The sequence below is a fragment of the Lissotriton vulgaris genome, chromosome 11, assembly GCF_964263255.1.
Source record: "Lissotriton vulgaris chromosome 11, aLisVul1.2, whole genome shotgun sequence".
Taxonomy (NCBI): domain Eukaryota; kingdom Metazoa; phylum Chordata; class Amphibia; order Caudata; family Salamandridae; genus Lissotriton; species Lissotriton vulgaris.
In genome coordinates, this window is record NC_141699.1 from 943,500,586 (window position 1) to 943,518,306 (window position 17,721).

The following is a 17,721-nucleotide window of genomic DNA, read 5'->3' on the forward strand; positions in this document are numbered from 1 at the left end:
TGCTTAATCTTCCCGATGGCACCCAGCACCGGGACACCTCTCCGGAGGTAGCTGTCCACTTTAAAAATGCCGGCATTCTGGTGAGTGTATATACTCAAGTGTCTACGATGACATAAGGCATAATTATATAGGCCAAATAACTATAGTCTTCATGTCTGTTTTTGATATGGATGGAAACTTCTGGATGGTGGAAAGGAACTGTAAGATTAATTATTATGTAAAGAAATTATTAAATAGAACAACCAGAATTACACAGAATTATACATATGTAGTATTGACACTTCTAATTAGTGCAAGTGGTGGCTGGTGTGCTGGTGGACTTTGAAAGTGAAGGGGTGCATTACTTGCCACAAAATGCACCAAACAGGTGAGCCAAACGAATGAACGAGACCAACCTATTCTAGGAGATTTAAGGAATATCCACACTCATAAACATTTAGAAAAAAACAGGGTGAACCGGTGCTCTGCGTTACACAATTTCCCACACATTTGGTAAAAACTGAGAGGTTCTGAAGAGACTCCAATGGAATGCTCTAGTATTAAAAGCTGTGACAAACTTGCAAAAATACTTTTAAAAATGTTGTGACATAATAGTACATTTACAGCACAAGTTCCCTAAACATTGGCTACCTTTTCACATTGCCTAGCATTTCCATAATTGGATACATCCCCATTCTTCAATGTTCCCTTCTAAAACCTTTCATTTTGCCACCATCCCCTTTACAAGAATTTCTTTGGATTGCCAACATGTTGTCAAACATTCCCCCGATATGTCTATTCATGCCACAAATACGCAAATGGACACAACTTACCAGGAGTACCATTAAGTCATCAGCCTCACCTCCTGCAGCCTGCCTAATACTCGCACTCTTACACAAAGACACACACATAAACAGGAATAAGCTGCCTCACATGGTCATACAGCTACTCACTAACACATACTCATTTGTACTTGAGTGAACACAGATATAAATTCACAACTTTCAGTCACTGTCACCCTCCAAATGTACCCACTCAACAGCGAAGGTGATCCCAGCTGGATGACTTTATGGTGGGTCCTTGCTAGCTCACTGCAGTTGAGAGGAAGGATGTGTGACGTTACAACACGATCAAAATGATCGCGGTACATCACAACGCAACTTTTACAAGGCAAGTCTTTACCATGACTTGCGCTGTAGGGTGCCGGATTTACGAATAGTATGATTTACTATTCCAACTCCAGCCTACGTACAGTAGGGAAGGTGTTGGAATAGTAAATCACACTATTCCTTAGTCTAGAGCGCCCTCCAGTGCAAGTCGTGGCAACGACTTGCATTGTAAAAGCTGCGTTGTGAATGTATTGCGGTGTTTTGACCACGTAGTAAAGGTTGTTTCCCGAGAGGACAGAGCTGTGGGCATTGGTGCAATGCCACATGGTGCAAGGCCTACCCAGGGCTCACAAAATTGAGTGCTACACCTCCGGATCCCCATTTCCCTAGCCCTGCAAAGGCTTAGCATCTGCATGGAGTAGGCTAGGTCTTGAGGGACCTGGCCAGGGCTGACAGGTTAGGGCGCAGGTAAAGTCGGGACAGCCCTATTTCGTTGACACCCTGAAGTCTCTGCCAATGAGAGGGGGGCATAAGATTCTTTGTTTTTCACTTTTGTAGTGAAATGCATTTGGAGTTATATATATTTGTGGTATCACTTTATTTCATTTTGTACATAAAAACTGCCGGGTTAACATTTTTGTTGAACTGCTAGCTCCACTGTTACTCCATTATTTGAACTTTTTTTTAGAAATATTATTAAACATATGCAGAAATAGCTTTTGTACTGTTATCATTGGAACACTAAAGTGTCTTTGTTCATTCAGCCATCAATGGATACATGTATGGGAACCTACCTGGATTGACCATGGAGTCAGGAAAGACAGTAAATTGGTATCTATTTGGTATTGGAAATGAAGTTGACATCCATTCAGCCTATTTTCATGGACAAACCCTAATAGACAGAAGCCATCGTGTGGACACTATCAACCTCTTTCCTGCTACACTGGTGGAAGCTATTATGAAAGCAACAACTCCTGGAAAATGGCTGCTCAGCTGTCAAGTGAATGACCATATGGAAGGTATGAGACCAGCTCTTAATCATAAAACAATATAAACAAAATGCATTTAAATAAAAGCCCAGCGTAATCTTTTGGTAAGTTGCCAGTGTAATAAAATACACAACAACAAATGCAGTCAAGAAAAGGAACTAACATAATTTGTGGAAACGTAGTTCTGAAATATTCTTGTGAAAGGAGAAAAAAATTGTTTGGTAAGGCACAGAACTGTTACAGAGATAAGCTATTATCTTTATAGGTTTGAGATGTTTCAACAATACATGTCACTTGTTGGCTACTTATGTTGCATGGCATTTAAATTATTGCTAGATTGTTGACTACTGGTAGTATTCTGTTTAGCTGGCCTTCTCCGTGAAGTGATAGAGGATTTCCTAATAATTGGAACACTTGGTCTACAGCCAATGAGTAGGATATTTGTCTGCAGTTCATTTAGGGCCAGATGTATCAAAGGGTTTTACCCATTCTGTGTCTATGGGAAAATGTGTTCATACATATGGCCCTTAGTCTTTGGAATTTCTTCTTCATCCAGAAGTAGTATTTAATTGTCCAAAAGATGACAGGATGGTTCTTTTGTTCTCTCTCAAACTGTGGGTGAATGTATTTTTGTGTCCTCAGTGTACATTAGCAAGCAAAGTTATTGTTGTTTCTTAATTCGTGGCCCAGTTACACAGTAAATATCCAAAGGAGAATGTGGAAGGTTGTAATAGTCATTTATGAACCATTTAGGCAAAGGAAGGCATAGGATTCTTTCTTTCAACCATAAGATCTGTTTAGATCTCCAACCCAATTCACAAATGCAGTTGCACTTGTATGTTATCGCCACACGTTTGGAAAATCTAATGTATTTCCATGGCCTATACAAAAGGATGCATGTAACTATTGGCCATCGGAGGGGAGTACATGGATATTTGTCGAACCTTACGTGTTGACTTTTTCTTTCTATGAAGATAGATTTTTACTTGGCCAAATGGGTGTGTTGGAGATTTACGTCCATTTTCGAAGTAGTAATTGAAATATTTGAGGGCAGATTTACAAGCCCCTTGCAACACTTTACGCTGCTGTTGTGTCACTTTTCTGACGCAGTGCCAGCGAGAACAATGCAGCCAATTTACAATGTGACGCATCAAGGGAGATGTGTCACAATGTGTCACGTTGCAAAGTCCAGCGTCACATTTAACCTGCGTCTGGTATAATGTAAGCAGGGAGGGCGTTCCCACGTAGGAAAGCCTTCTAAAAGTGATGCACTGAAATCTACAAGATTTCACTGCACCACTTCTAGGACGCCACTGCGGCAAAACCTTGCGCCAGCTTCAAGCAGGCGTAGGGAGTCACGCAATACAATGAGTATAGGCCTCAACATGCATTGCTGAAGTTGCATCGTGCTTGCCACACGACACCAGCAATGTGTGACTTTTGGGCCAACATATGCATTAGACTTTCGGACGCCGCTGTTAATCCTTGCGCCATGGTGAGCCGAATTGTAAATACGGCGCATTCATGGTGGGGCAAGAATATCGCAGGCTGGCAGAGGGAAATGGACGCTACAGATGCATAATTTTCTTGTAAATCTGCCCCTTGGTAATTTGTTGTGTCATGAAAAGCCAAGAGGTGAGGTGGAGAAGAATGATAAGGAATAGGCTTTGTATATCTTTTACGATAGATCCACTAAAGGATCCGAAAGTTGGCTGTCAATGGAAGTGTGGAAATGTAGTCATTTAGTTAGGCTGAGTGATTTGGTCCCGGTGGCCTTTTGCAATAGGGTACGTAGCTGTGAAAGAGTTAAGGGAGTTTAGTATGAAGACATGTTAGTGGAGCTGCATTATTTCTACATTTGTAGATGATTATTTAAAAGATCTTTTTGATCTTGGTTGTGAAAGAGTTCTTTGATCTCGCCATGGTTTGTTTATTGCAACATATATTTTTGAGGTTGTTCAGATTTTGCAGAGCCTATTAGATGTCAAACATCTCAGTTGTTGGATTTGGGTATTTCATAATTCTATTGATAGTATTTTTGTTCTTTTCTCTTATTGATGGTTGTCTTAGTCTGCCTTGTACATTTTTCATTGTGTTTGGATAACTTCAGATTGAGTGAAATTCATGTTCTGTCTGGTCTGTGGTCCATCCTTTTCAGGGTTTATATTCTCTTGTCGAACCATTTGGCAATCACTTCTTGAGTAGTTTGTATTTTTGTGTTACTTATGTAGAATGATGTAAAATGCATTTGTAATGCATATTCTATAGAAACATGTCCCTTATTTTGTTCATCATCTGCCACAGATTTCAGCCTTTGTCTACCAACTCCTGTTTTTCCAAGCTGATCATTTACATATTTCTTTCTTGTTGTTGCTTTCACAATTCAGCTGGAATGCAAGCCATTTATGAAGTAAGTCCATGTAAGAGGTGTGTTCAAGAGCATAAGAGTAATCACCCGATAAGACGATACAACATTGCAGCGGAAGAGATTATTTGGAATTATGGACCAAGTGGAACAGACCAGTTTACAGGAAAGGCATTAGATGACCCAGAAAGGTAGAGTAATTCTTATTTGTTGTGTACCGCATGCTTGTACATTGATAGGAGAAAACAGTCACCTTCCTCTACATTCATGAAGCATGGACTGACTGTGAGCCGAAACCTTAAAACTATGCTTTAAAATCATAGTAAGTGCCTTGAATAAATTCAGCACTGTATTACCCTTTCGGATTTCAGGGGGCAACACAGTCTCTCTTTTGACATTTTCTTTCATAAATGGGACCTAGCCATTCCTTTTACAAATTTCCAAATCTAGTGACTGAAATTCAATAGTTTTTCATAGAAAGTTGGAAAAAGACACAATCCAGCACTTAAGAGTCAGGTGCAGTGCCCTAAACCTCGAGTTTACTTAGAAACAAAGAGGCACATATATATATCTAAGAGTTGTGTCGCTCTTCCACCACGCAATGGGGTGCAAAAGCAATGAAATCTCTTAAGACAGATTTATCGAGCTATGCAAGGCCACCTTGCATGGCCTTACCTGGTTTGATAAATCTAGAGTAACGGAACACAGCGCAAATCACTGCGTTGCATTACTCGGCCCTGGGATGGTGTTCAAAGGGTTGAGCATGGGTATTCCCATGTATCCACTTATGGATTATGATGCATTCCCAGACTTATCGTTATTGGTAAACTGGGAATGTGTCAAAAGCCTATGCCTCCCAAGGTGAGGCGTAACAAGGAGAAATATGTTTATTTCTCCTTGTTACTTCCTCTTTAAAGAGGAAAATGCCTCTCAGGATTGTTTTTGTGCAGGAAGGTATCCCTTCCTGCACAAAAGTGTACATGTGATTACGTAAAAGAAAAGCATCGGTAAAGTCAATTGGTCTGGCTAGTTTAGAAGAGACAGTGATTCTTCACTGATTGTTTTGTTTGTGTGTGTGTGTGGATGAGTAGATGAATGTAATAATGAATCGATAAATGGTTGGATCAGTGGGTGCACGGATGGATGAATGAGTAAGTGGATAAGCATAAAATGAGTGAGTCATAGATTGAATAAATGAATGAATGGATTCATGACTTGATAAATAATTTTGTGAGCTTATGGATTGATTAATGAGTGGACACCAAGGGTTAAATCAAATCTACAGGCTGAGGTCTCATACATAAGTATTACCATCGTTATACAAATGTTACAAATTACTGGTAATATACCATTGCAAACAAAATAACTGGGGATGGGTACAGACATATAAAGAATGTCCATATACAAAAGAATAATCAACCTTTAGCCAGTACACTCCGTACGCCAAGGGAGCACACTGTTCCAAGAGTGTCTAAAATATGTCAAGAAATAGTGCCCATAAGTCAGTATAAAGAATTCCACAACAGTGGGCTCTGTCGAGATAAGAATGACCATTACCACCATTATGCATGTTCAAGATTTATCCTGTCACTAAGTTATCCGTGGTGAATTTCATATTTTCATCATCACACATTAATCCTACCTGAATAGCTAGATTCACTCCATTGCTCAGTTTAAATGTCACATTTCATTCAGTAATCGTTAGTCCTTGTTCAGACTTGCATCATCACTGATGCATTTTGAATGCTTTTTCAGACATGACCTCCGGATATGAAGCAAGCCAAATAACTAGGAGAGATATTGGCCAGAGCACTGCACTACCAGCGAGTTCCCTTTTTAGGTCTCGACTACTATATCCAGCAGGGATAGATAGGCAAGATTATAGTAGGCAGTTCAAAAACTCTACCAAACTTGCGAATCGCGTACAGTTCATGTGAGTATGAGCGTGCTCGCCATCGCCAGCCACGTCAAACCTCCATTTGTCTGTGCCTCGCATCAGACTTCAAAGGCTGCCGCTCCCCCCCCCCCGCGTGCACATCGCGCACCACCATTTGTCTGTGCCTCGCATCAGACTTCAAAGGCTGCCGCTCCCCCGCCCACACCCGCCACAGCAATGCCGAGAGCTTGTTCTCCGCTGTCCCTTTGTCCCCCACATCTCAAGTTCTTCTCTTCCTTGTTTCTTCAAGCCCACCATCTTGTGATTGATCTGACTGGTGTTCCTAGCCGGGGTCCTCTAGCTTGGTGGCATCGACTGTTCTTTGGTTCCAGAGCAGGCCATTGGTTCCGTACTTGCCCTGACTGCCCTCTGCCTTCATCTCAAACCCCCCATGACTCGCCTACACCCCTCTCATCGTTTTTCCCCCCTCGAGACTCCCCTCTGCACTCACCCTCGGACCCGCTCCTTTGCCTATGCGTTCCGACATTTTGAGGGAGCCTGGCTCTGGACGCGCATGTTTTTTTCTTCACCCCATCTGGTTCGATGACTCTTCATCTCTGTTCTTTTTTCGTACCTTGTTTCCCCCTGAATCTCCATCTATCTTCTGTTGCTGGTCCACTCTGTCCTGATTGTTTTTCCACCCCCTTGATTCTCCCCCTCCTCCTTATATTCCCCATGGACTTGTTCGATGTACTTTCACGATGCCCTATTTTATTGATGTAACTGTTTTACTTTATTTTATTGTGGAACCTTGTAACTATATTTTATTGTTCCTCATGTAAAGCGCTCCGATACCTCCGGGTCTAGCCAGCACTATATAAAACTTTCCAAGGAAATAAACAAGGCACTAGAAGTGCTAGAGTGGGTATCTTAACATGCCTCTAAAATGTATACGAGTCCTTAAGGAAGCACACCAGCCTATAACTCAAGCAGGCTAGGCCATACATCCGAAAATCTTGCAAACCATTGCACTGCACGTCACATACATTCATTCCATGCCTCAGCTCAGGTTATTATTCAGTATTCATTGATACTAGAATATTGTATGTTAGCACACACATCAATCCATGTGCATTTGACAGTAGAGGTAGTGTACCTTTTGAATAAGGAATACATGCCCAATTGGAATGTCCCAGTCATTAAAGCCATTATGTAAAACTTAAACATGTCTAAGCCCATCTGTGAACATATTGAGGCCAGGAATGGCAGATAAGTTAAAATAAAAACTTAGAAAAACAAGTTGTTCTTTTTCAGAACCCAGTTCAAGATTATATTGTTGTGTTCAGAACGTGAACAAGATGCAGACCCTTAGGAACTGAACATTCGTAGATCGAGTATCACTGCAGATATATACTATATTTCCATGCTTGCAGATTTTTTTACTGTACGATGAAAACCCAAAATATAACTTGGCAAACGTCCATTGTGCACTACAAAATGGGATTTAAGCTAACTGAAGCAGAAAAAATATAAAGAAATTACGAATTAGACGGTGTAGGCTGCAGGGCAAAGTGAGGACAGGAGAAACTAGGTATTTGACAGCACTAAAAAATACTGCTGCACAAAGCATGTGGACAGGGCAAATGATATCTATGTGATAACAAAATACTGCTAACATTAGAGCCCTATAAAAACAGAAATGCCAGGAAATGCGAGCTGAAAATCCAGCTGATCGAACGAACAGCGGAGACTTTGGGATAGGATCCAATGGTCGCAAATATATTGGGGTAGAGAATTACTGATGAAAAACGTACCTCACCCTCACCCTCACACCGTCACACACCCTCACACCCCCTCACCCTCACACACCCTCACCCTCACACACCCGCACATACCCTCACACACCCACACTCACCCTCACACACCCTCACTCACCCTCACAACCCCTCACCCTCTCACCCTCACTCACCCTCACTCACCCTCACTCACCCTCACACCCCTTCACCCTCACACCCCCTCACCCTCACACACCGTCACACCCCCTCACACTCACACCCTCACACCCCCTCACCCTCACACCCGAACCCCAGAACCCCCTCACCCTCACACACCCTCACTCACACACCCTCACCCTCACACCCCTCACCCTCACACCCTCTCACCCTCACAGACCCTCACCCTTACACACCCTCACCCTCACACCCTCTCACCCTCACACACCCTCACACACCCTCACACACCCTCACCCTCACACCCCCTCACCCTCACTCACCCTCACACACACTCACACACCCTCACCAGCATAGCATAACAAAACATAGCATAGCATAACAAAACACAGCATATCATAGCATAACAAAAAAGCATAGGATAGCAAAACATAGCATAGCATAACAAAACAAAGCATAGGATAGCAAAACAAAACACCACATAACAAAACAAAACATAGCATAGAATAGCAAAACACATCAAAGCATAGCATAGCATAACAAAACATAGCATAGCATAACAAAACATAGCATAGTAAAACAAAGCATAGCTTAACATAACAAATCATAGCAAAACATAGCATAGTATAACAAAACATAGCACATCATAACAAAACACAACTAAACATAGCAGACCAAACATACCATAACATAACAAAACATAGCATAACATAACATAAAACAAAGCATAGTATAGCAAAACATTGCATAACATAGCAAAACACAACAAAACCTAGCATAGCATAACAAAACACAACAAAAAATAGCATACATAACAAAACATAACATTGCAAAGCATAGCAAAACATAGCATAGCATAACAAAACACAACAAAACATAGCATAGCATAACAAAACACAACATAGCATAGCATAACAAAACAAAGTTTAGCATAGCATAACAAAACATAGCATAACAAAGCCTAGCATAGCATAACAAAACATAGCATAACAAAACATAGTATAGCAAAACAAAGCATAGCACAATAAAACACAACACAGCATAGCATAGCATAACAAAACATAGCATAGCATAGCAAAACACAACAAAACATAGCATAGCATAACAAAATACAACAAAACATAACAAAGCATAACAAAACAAAGCATAGGATAGCAAAACTAAACATAGCCTAGCATAACAAAACAAACCAAAGGATAGTAAAACAAAACATAGCATAGCATAACAAAACATAGCATAACATAACAAAACATAGCATAACAAAACACAACACACAGCATAACAAAACATAGCAAAACACAACAAAACATAGCATAGCTTAACAAAACACAACAAAACATAGCATAGCAAAACAAAACATATAATAGCATAGCAAAACATAGCATACCAAACACAACAAAACATAGCATAGCATAACAAAACGTAGCATAGCAAAACAAAGCATAGCATAATAAAACACAACAAAGCATAGCACAGCATAACAAAACATAGCATAGCATAACAATGCATAGCATAACAAAACATAGCATAGCATAACAAAACAGATGTTAATATTTCACTTCTGTTCTTGGATTTTCGTCACAAAAAAATACACTGAACATAATCTTCACAAAAGTTATTTACAAAACTTTAAGCTAGTGCCATTATAAATTACAATAACTGTCATTTAAGTATTAACTATTGAAAAAAATTAAAAGCCATTGTTATTTGTAATATCAATACATGTTAGTCACGTAAATACAACACATATTGAATTACAAATGTTATAGGTGTCACATTTGCGAAAGTTATAACTATTGGCATTATAAATGACAAAGCTATTCATTTTGCTATTTTCAAAAACAAAACATAAATAAAAAATGTGTCTTTTACAGTACCAATAGCTCAAACGTTCCTAATGCGAGACATATTGCATTGCAAATGCTTTATGTTGAAACGTTGCCTACCTCTCTGAAGTGGCTGTTTTAATATGAAGGAATAATGAATGAAGAATATTTTTAAATGCCATCGGCCGAGAGGGTCTTTAAGCATTGATGGTTGGACTTTTGAACTAAAGATTTTCTTGAAATTGGTCATACATATCCGTTGTGTTTCTATTTTACTGTATCATTTTGAGTATGAAGCAGGATGTACATAACTTACTAGAAGTATTTGAATGGGCAGAGCTGTACATCACTCATTAATCTTAGCACACGTTCCAGTTTGCACCATCATTCAGGAATCATTTGTGCATTCTGAGATGTTTTCAACACTCACTAATCTCAGTAAAAACCAATACTAGTGCCACACTCAATTTACAAACATACAAAACACCACATTTGCTAATACTGCAGTAAGGTATTTTGCTATGTAAATATCAGGGTTTGTGCTGATGGCTATACCCCCCTCCCTATACTTCTCCTGCATCCATTTCTGTGTGTGTCTTTTTATCCTTGTACTGCCAGCTTCACAAGGGAGCAGAACCATAAGGCATTACTAAAGGTCTCTCTAAAGTGAGCAGGGAGAATGCAGTACCACATTACTCATCTCCTAGAGTCACTTCTCAGGCTATCATTCCACAAGTCGCGGAATTCCTGAAGTGCATGCAACTGGTAATATTCACGCAAATTAGTGTACCAAGATGAGAAAAAATCAACGCATGTGGCACATTTTCCCCTGAAAAATGTCACCTGGTAAAACCTGGCAATCCTTGCAATGAGGTAAAAATTAAATATTAACACACAATTCACCATTCTGATGTGCGGTGCTCAGAGTGATGTGGTAAGCCCGCTCAGGGGCCATATTACAGAACGGGTTCACTTTTTCTGTTTGTTACCCAGGACTCTTCGGTAATACGACCCCTGATGAATACCGCACATTGGTGGTATCAATATTTATGGTTTGCAGTAGTGTCCCTTGATGAGTGAGGGAGTTACTGCAATACTGCTTTATCCCTGATATACCACAAGTCAAGATTGAGACCTGTCATGGATAAAATTCTAACATTCACAAGTCGTATGTACTGTTCCTTTTTTTTAAAAATATATTTTTATTGGATTTTTTTATCACATTTTTTGCAAGAAAGGCAGAGTAGGAAACAACAGATATTACATGAAAGAAAAAGAGATCAAGCTGCAAGGAGAACAAAAGAGAAAGAAGCCTGTACACTAAACAAGAAAAAAAGAAAAAAGGAGCAATTTCCCTTATATCCAGTCCGTGATTGGAGCTCAAATCACTAATACCAGTGGACCTCTTTTTCCGACCCTTGTTCCTATATAAAGCCAATTCAAGATTATACATTGTTAAAAGACGAGCACGCCACGTGGCAAAAGAGGGGGGATCGGGGCTAATCCAATTGTGCGTGATACATGCGCCATTCAAATGAATACAAGCTTTTTCTGTACTCAAAAAATGCATTAAGACAGACATCTGACGTTACTCCTGTCAGGCTCTGCTTTCTTGCCTCTTCTGGGCTTTGCTGCTAGACCTATAACCTCCCCTATGAACTGCCTCAGTGTCTGAATTAGCTCACACAGACTGCTAAGGGGGTCCAACCGGGGAGGGAAAGGAAGGGGATAGCAGGGAGGGAGACCTGAAATGACAAAGAACAACTCATTTAGGAAAACCCTCCAGAGTGTGATATTCTAGCCCACCCACTGCCTTTGTTTTTTATATCTCAAAGGAAGTCTATACAATAACCCACAGTCGTACCTGTAAAGGAAAATACATGTAACGGTGTTTGTGGAAGACACCCAGGGAGGAGGTACCAGGCACTCTACCCAGCTGTAACAACAAAAAAGAGAAACACGTTTTCAGGAAAACCCTAACTTCTGTGGGCAACACTATGTCCCCGGCTGCTAACCACACCTACCTAAAATAAGTATGAAACAGTCCTCAACGGGTGAGAGTAATCCCTCTGAAACAGTACCCCTCTGGTGTCTCCTAATTTAAGCAAAACGATAAACAAATATGGTGAGAGGAAACTTTGTAAAGACAAAAAAGAAACGAAGAAGGAATTTCTGCTCCATTGACAATAAAGCTTGTCTTCGAATTTGGGTGTTTAACCTGTCACACCCTGAACAGAGAAGCATTTAGCAACAATTTGTCAGTCCTGTCCCCCGAGGGATTTGCCTCGGTTCTCTGACACTCCTTCAAAGTTACCTATAAAGTTTGTATCTCCCACAACCGAGAGAAATTCAATTATTCTTCTGATCTCCACGTTCCCTGCGTGGCATATGCTTTGCAATCTCAGCTTGCAACAAACAAAGGAATATAATGTTGTTTCCCCCTCAGCCGAGAGGAAAACTGAACTGGGAACAAGGCTCCACGCCCCAGCGTGGCAAACAATGAAGTCTCTAATGAAGCGTTGAATAAATCAGAACAGACGCGGCAAGAATACGCTTTCTTACCGCTACTGCACAGACACAAACCGTTCTCCCGGAAGCAACAGGAATTATCGGCAGCATCAAGTTCCCCGGGGCTCCTTTTGATTAGCAATGCGCACGCTCCGTGCGTCCATTACGTAACTTCCCCTCGGCATGGCGGGATTTGTAGTTCGCAGCCGTTCTGATGCGCTAGGAGCGCGGTAATCAGGACGTTAATCCCCCTGCCAGGCGGAACTTGACAACACCTAACATAACTAATTCCCCAGTTATAATAACCGGTGTATCCAATAATAGTCCCAAAAATTGTTCAATAGAAGAAAATAAATCAGCTAGCTTTGGACAAGCAAAAAACATGTGCACAGCGTCAGCAGCAGCTTCACCACACTTGCTACACGTAGTCCCAACTGTTGTTCCCCATTTAGCTATCTTGCCAGGCATGTAGTACAGATCGTATAGAGCCATGTAATGTGCATCCTTCCTGTCATCAGAACACTATTTGTTAGACTTATTGATTCCTCCATATTAACTATTTTAATACCCAACTTTGTTGCCCATTTATTTTGATAGTACTCTAAATCATCAGGAAGTGATATGATAAGTTGTGCATAGAATTGGCCTATCAGTGTTTTTCTAAACATACTCTCAAAAAGAGGGATTCTCCTCAATTGGACTTCCACCTGGGGTCCTAAAGTGTTAAGATAGCTGCGAATCTGTAAAAACTTTAAAAAATCACGTTTTGGCAACCCAAATTTATTTTGCAGCTCAGCAAAAGAAGCAAAATGTCTGTCTTGCAGTAAATCACCCTGGCACTGAATTCCATGAAGACGCCACCTGTTCGTAATAGAATCTCGAAATATTAAAGGAAGGATATCTGGTGCCGCAAAAGGTGTATAAACAGTCATCTTTGAGAGGCCAAGCTGGCGTTTAACATATCTCCATACCTCGTAGGCTGATTTCAAGATCTTAAATTTAGTTTTTTTTAAATAACTGGGTTCTATGAATTTGACTAAACAACCCCTACACCCCTCTCCAAGTCCAAATTCATAAATTGAGGGAGAATGGCATGGCACGATTCGGGCCCTATCACCAATCACCAATGGATGATAAACTGCAAGACGGACGCCAAATAATTTAATATAAAATGCGATATACCCCAACCACCCCGATCTTTCGATATTATCATCTTTTTATATGCCCGTCTCTGACGCTTGTAGCCCCACAAAAATCTTGCTGACATCCTTTCTAACTGCTTAAAGCAGCTAGGTGGGAACTCCAGCGGTATAGTTCGGAACATATTAAGGAGCTTAGGTAATACTGTCATTTTTAAAACATTGACGCGTCCATAAAGAGATAAATGAAGATGGTCTATTCTCTCCAACGTTGAGTTGGCTTTTTTCAGAACCACATTTAAATTTAGATCAGGGATATTGGAAAGAAGCAGTGATATTTAAATACCTAAGTAGGTGACTTCTGAAACAGTTCTAATATGCTCCGGGGGGTCCTGACCAACATGAAAAATTTGAGTCTTGGAAAGATTTAGTTTGACCCCGAGAAGGATCCACATTGGGCTGCTAGATTCCCTATCGCTGGAACAGCGCTGTTGATATCCGTAGTTAACATGACAATATCATCCGCGTAAGCGAGAGCTCTATAATCCATATAGGAAACTTGATCCGGTTTTATTTTTTCGGAATGGTTTAACTTATTCAGAAGCAAATCAATGTATAAAGCAAACAGAAGCAGGGAACATGGATACCCTTGCTGTGTTCCACGGAAAATAAAAAAAGGGACAGATTCCTGGCCAGCGGACCTGATAGAGGCTGTTGGAGAGAAGTAAAGAGCCTTGAAAGCAGAAATTATTTTTGGACCAAAACCCTTCTGATATACAGATCCCACAAATATGGCCAGGTGACCCTGTCAAATGCCTTTTCGGCATCCAACAGGGTAACTCCCATTCTGGTCTCAGTTGCCAGAGCCCCTTCCACAAGAGCAATAAGACGACGCACATGGTCAGTGGTAATCCGATTCGGAATGAATCCATGTTGGAATTGGAACACAATAGATGGAATTATGCCAGATATCCTTGTAGCTAAAATGTTTGAGTACGTTTTGCTATCGGCATTAATTCATGATATGGGCCGATAAGAGGCAGGCAACAAAGGTGGTTTGTCTTTTTTCAAAAAAGCTATAATCGTCAAGTGCCGCCAGGATGCCGGGGCATTACCCTTTTGTGCTTCCAAAAAGGCTATCATCAGATCTTCCTTTAGCAAGTGTTGAAACATCCTGAAGAGCTCCAAGGGAATGCCATCTGGGCCCACCGCTTTACCTAAAGCAAGTGAGAGAATAGCATCCTCAGTTTCTTACCATGTTATATCTCTCTCTAGATCTGTAAGCTCATCTAAAGTTAACATGGACATTTCAGTATTAGCGCTAAAATACAGAAAAGAATCATATGTATAACCTATTATGTCATCCTTGTAAAGTTTACTATAGTATTGACGAAAAACTTCCAAGACTTCATCTGCTTTTTCGTGAGTTTGCCCTGCCTCATCCTGAATGCTATCAATACGATTAGCCGCCTCTTTTTGTCGTATCTTTTTGGCTAATATACTGCCAGTATTTTCTCCCACCTCATAAACTTGCGAGCGATGAACTGCTATTTGTGCTGCTAGTTTCCTGGCAAAAGTCTCATAGAGCCTCGACTTTTGAATGGCCAACTCCATCAATACTTGTTCTATATTTTGCCAGAGATAACGGCCGTCATAAGTTTAGATTCAAATTCCTGCAATTTCTTGAGCTTGAACTGCCAATAGCTCTTGGGTTTTCCACTGATTATTAATTGAATAAGACAGCGTCTCCCCACGTACCCCTGTTTAAAAGCATCCCAAACTACGCCAGCGGGGGCAGATCCTCGGTTAAAATTTAAAAAATCAACAATCCACTTCCCCATATGTTCAATATACAGTGGATCAGCTAATAGTTTCCTCTCGAATGTCCAGGCCCGACCAGGAGAGCTAAAACGTACATCTAATTCTAACATGATCGGGCTATGGTCCGAAATTATTTTAGGGAGAATATCATAACTGGAATCCTTAACATACCCAGTGGTGATAAAAAAATAATCTAATCAAACAAATTTCTGATGCGGGGCAGAAGAAAAAGTATAACCAGGAGTACCCAAGCCTTTAGCATAGACTACATCCACTAAACCAAACTCTTTAATTAGCCCTCTCATAGCCTTGTAGACTTTCTTTTTTTACCTTGATACGTAAGATCACTAGTTATATCAAACTGGCCATCCAGGTGAAGATTAAAGTCTCCACATAACATTAGAGGGGAGGGCCATCCAGCAAGTTCAATGCTGAGGTGGTTCAACATCTCAGGATCATCTAAATTAGGGCCATACACAGCACAAATAGCCCAAGTAGAGCCTTCGAAAGAAATTTCACAGATCACCAGCGACCATAAGAGTCAACTTTTAAGCGTTTACAGGTCCCCCTACCCCGTCTTTTCAAGATTCCGATACCTCTTGTAGTTGTTCCTTGTCGCAAACACCCCACAATTTCTATACCTAAATCATTAAGCAAGTGCCTATTATTTCAGGATAAATGTGTTTCTTGCAAGCACAATAAATCCAACTTCATAGAGTGGAGAATTTGGGCCGCTATCCCTCTTTTCTTTTTATCATTCAGCCCACAGATATTCCATGAACAAACCCTTAATTTAGCCATTATCATCCAGTAGGTGACTTCCTAAAACTGAAATATAATACATAAGAACTTATCTTAGCGCACTTCTTATTAAAACAAGTATATCAACATATGCAGTAAGAAAGCTTTTAATTGACAGATTCCAACTTTTCCTTGTGTTTGAAGAAACTACTCTACTCTTTCTTGCCCCTACCCCCCACAACCCAACCCCATCTCAACCCACCCTCACCCACCCAGACACCCACCCGAAAAAGGCAAAGGGACTGAATTGTCCCTTGCGGTGATGGAATGAGAGGCAGGATGCATCTCGTCGGTCGCACCTGACCCTTTGACGGCGAAGATGCAAAGAGAACACAACGTGAAAATGCACAAAGCAAATAACATCCCGAAAAAAAGGTAAGGGATCTGTAACTATATTATCGCTACACTACATAGAGGCCAAGAACTCCTTGGCGCTAATCTCTGACATCAAAAAATGTGTTTTCTCTTTTTGTATAATCTTAAATTTTGAGGGATTAAGAAGGTATGCCTGTGCGCCTTTTTTCCTGAAACAAAGGTATAAGCTGACCAAGTTGCCATCTCTGCTGTACTGTTGCCTGACAATAGTCAGGACGAACAAAAAATTCAACCCCCTTCCCCTTTCTCTTGCATTCAGGCCTAGCTAAGTCATACAAAGCTTTGCATGACAGAAAGTTATTTAGAGAAATGAGTATTGCTCTAGGCTTGACAGTTGTAGTCTCTCTAACGTTCTTCTGGCGAAAAGGGAATCAGTGAGCACTCTGCAATTCTGTTTCCCACTGCCACTGGGTCAGCTCGGGGAAGGCTTCTGCAAACAGTCCTATGATGAATTGACGATAATATTACTGCCTTCGCTTCCTTCCGGAACGCCTAGAACGCGGAGGTTATTTCTCCTAGATCTGTTCTCTAAATCAATTAATTTCCAATTGATATCTTCACGCAATGCAGCCAGGCATGAGCTATCAGTTTTATGCTGCACCATTTCATCCTCTATTGCAGAGATTCTTCCTTCTGCCTCCCCTACTCTGGAAGCCACTTCATTACAAGCCTTAACAACACGACGGACCGCATTTTGGAGCTTGCGAACCGCCCCTTGCGTTCGCAAGTTCTCCTCCTGATGCAGTAGCATTGCTTGATAGATAGTAATTAGGGTAACTTCGGGCTCAGGGTTCTTTCTGCCAAAACGCTGACCCTAATAGATTCATCGGGAGGTACACCAGAGTGGCCCAGTATAGGGGATCCTTCATTCTCTACTCCATTATTGGAAGATGAGTTAGGCCTCTGTCTAGGCTCAGTGATTTTTCGTACAGTGTTCTCCTCTTCACCCCACTCTTCCCTTCTTAATGAGGTGATATCATCATC

At 40.9% G+C, this 17,721-nt stretch overlaps 1 protein-coding gene across 1 annotated transcript in view; it reads left to right on the forward strand.

The window, feature by feature from the left end:
• LOC147683722 (ceruloplasmin-like) overlaps positions 1–17,721 on the forward strand; it is a 451,969-nt gene that overhangs the window by 237,955 nt on the left and 196,293 nt on the right. Inside the window, exons 5-6 of the mRNA XM_086944095.1 lie at positions 1,853–2,107; positions 4,465–4,633. Of these exons, the coding sequence (XP_086800221.1) occupies positions 1,853–2,107; positions 4,465–4,633 (424 nt within the window). The remainder of the gene's footprint in view (positions 1–1,852; positions 2,108–4,464; positions 4,634–17,721) is intronic.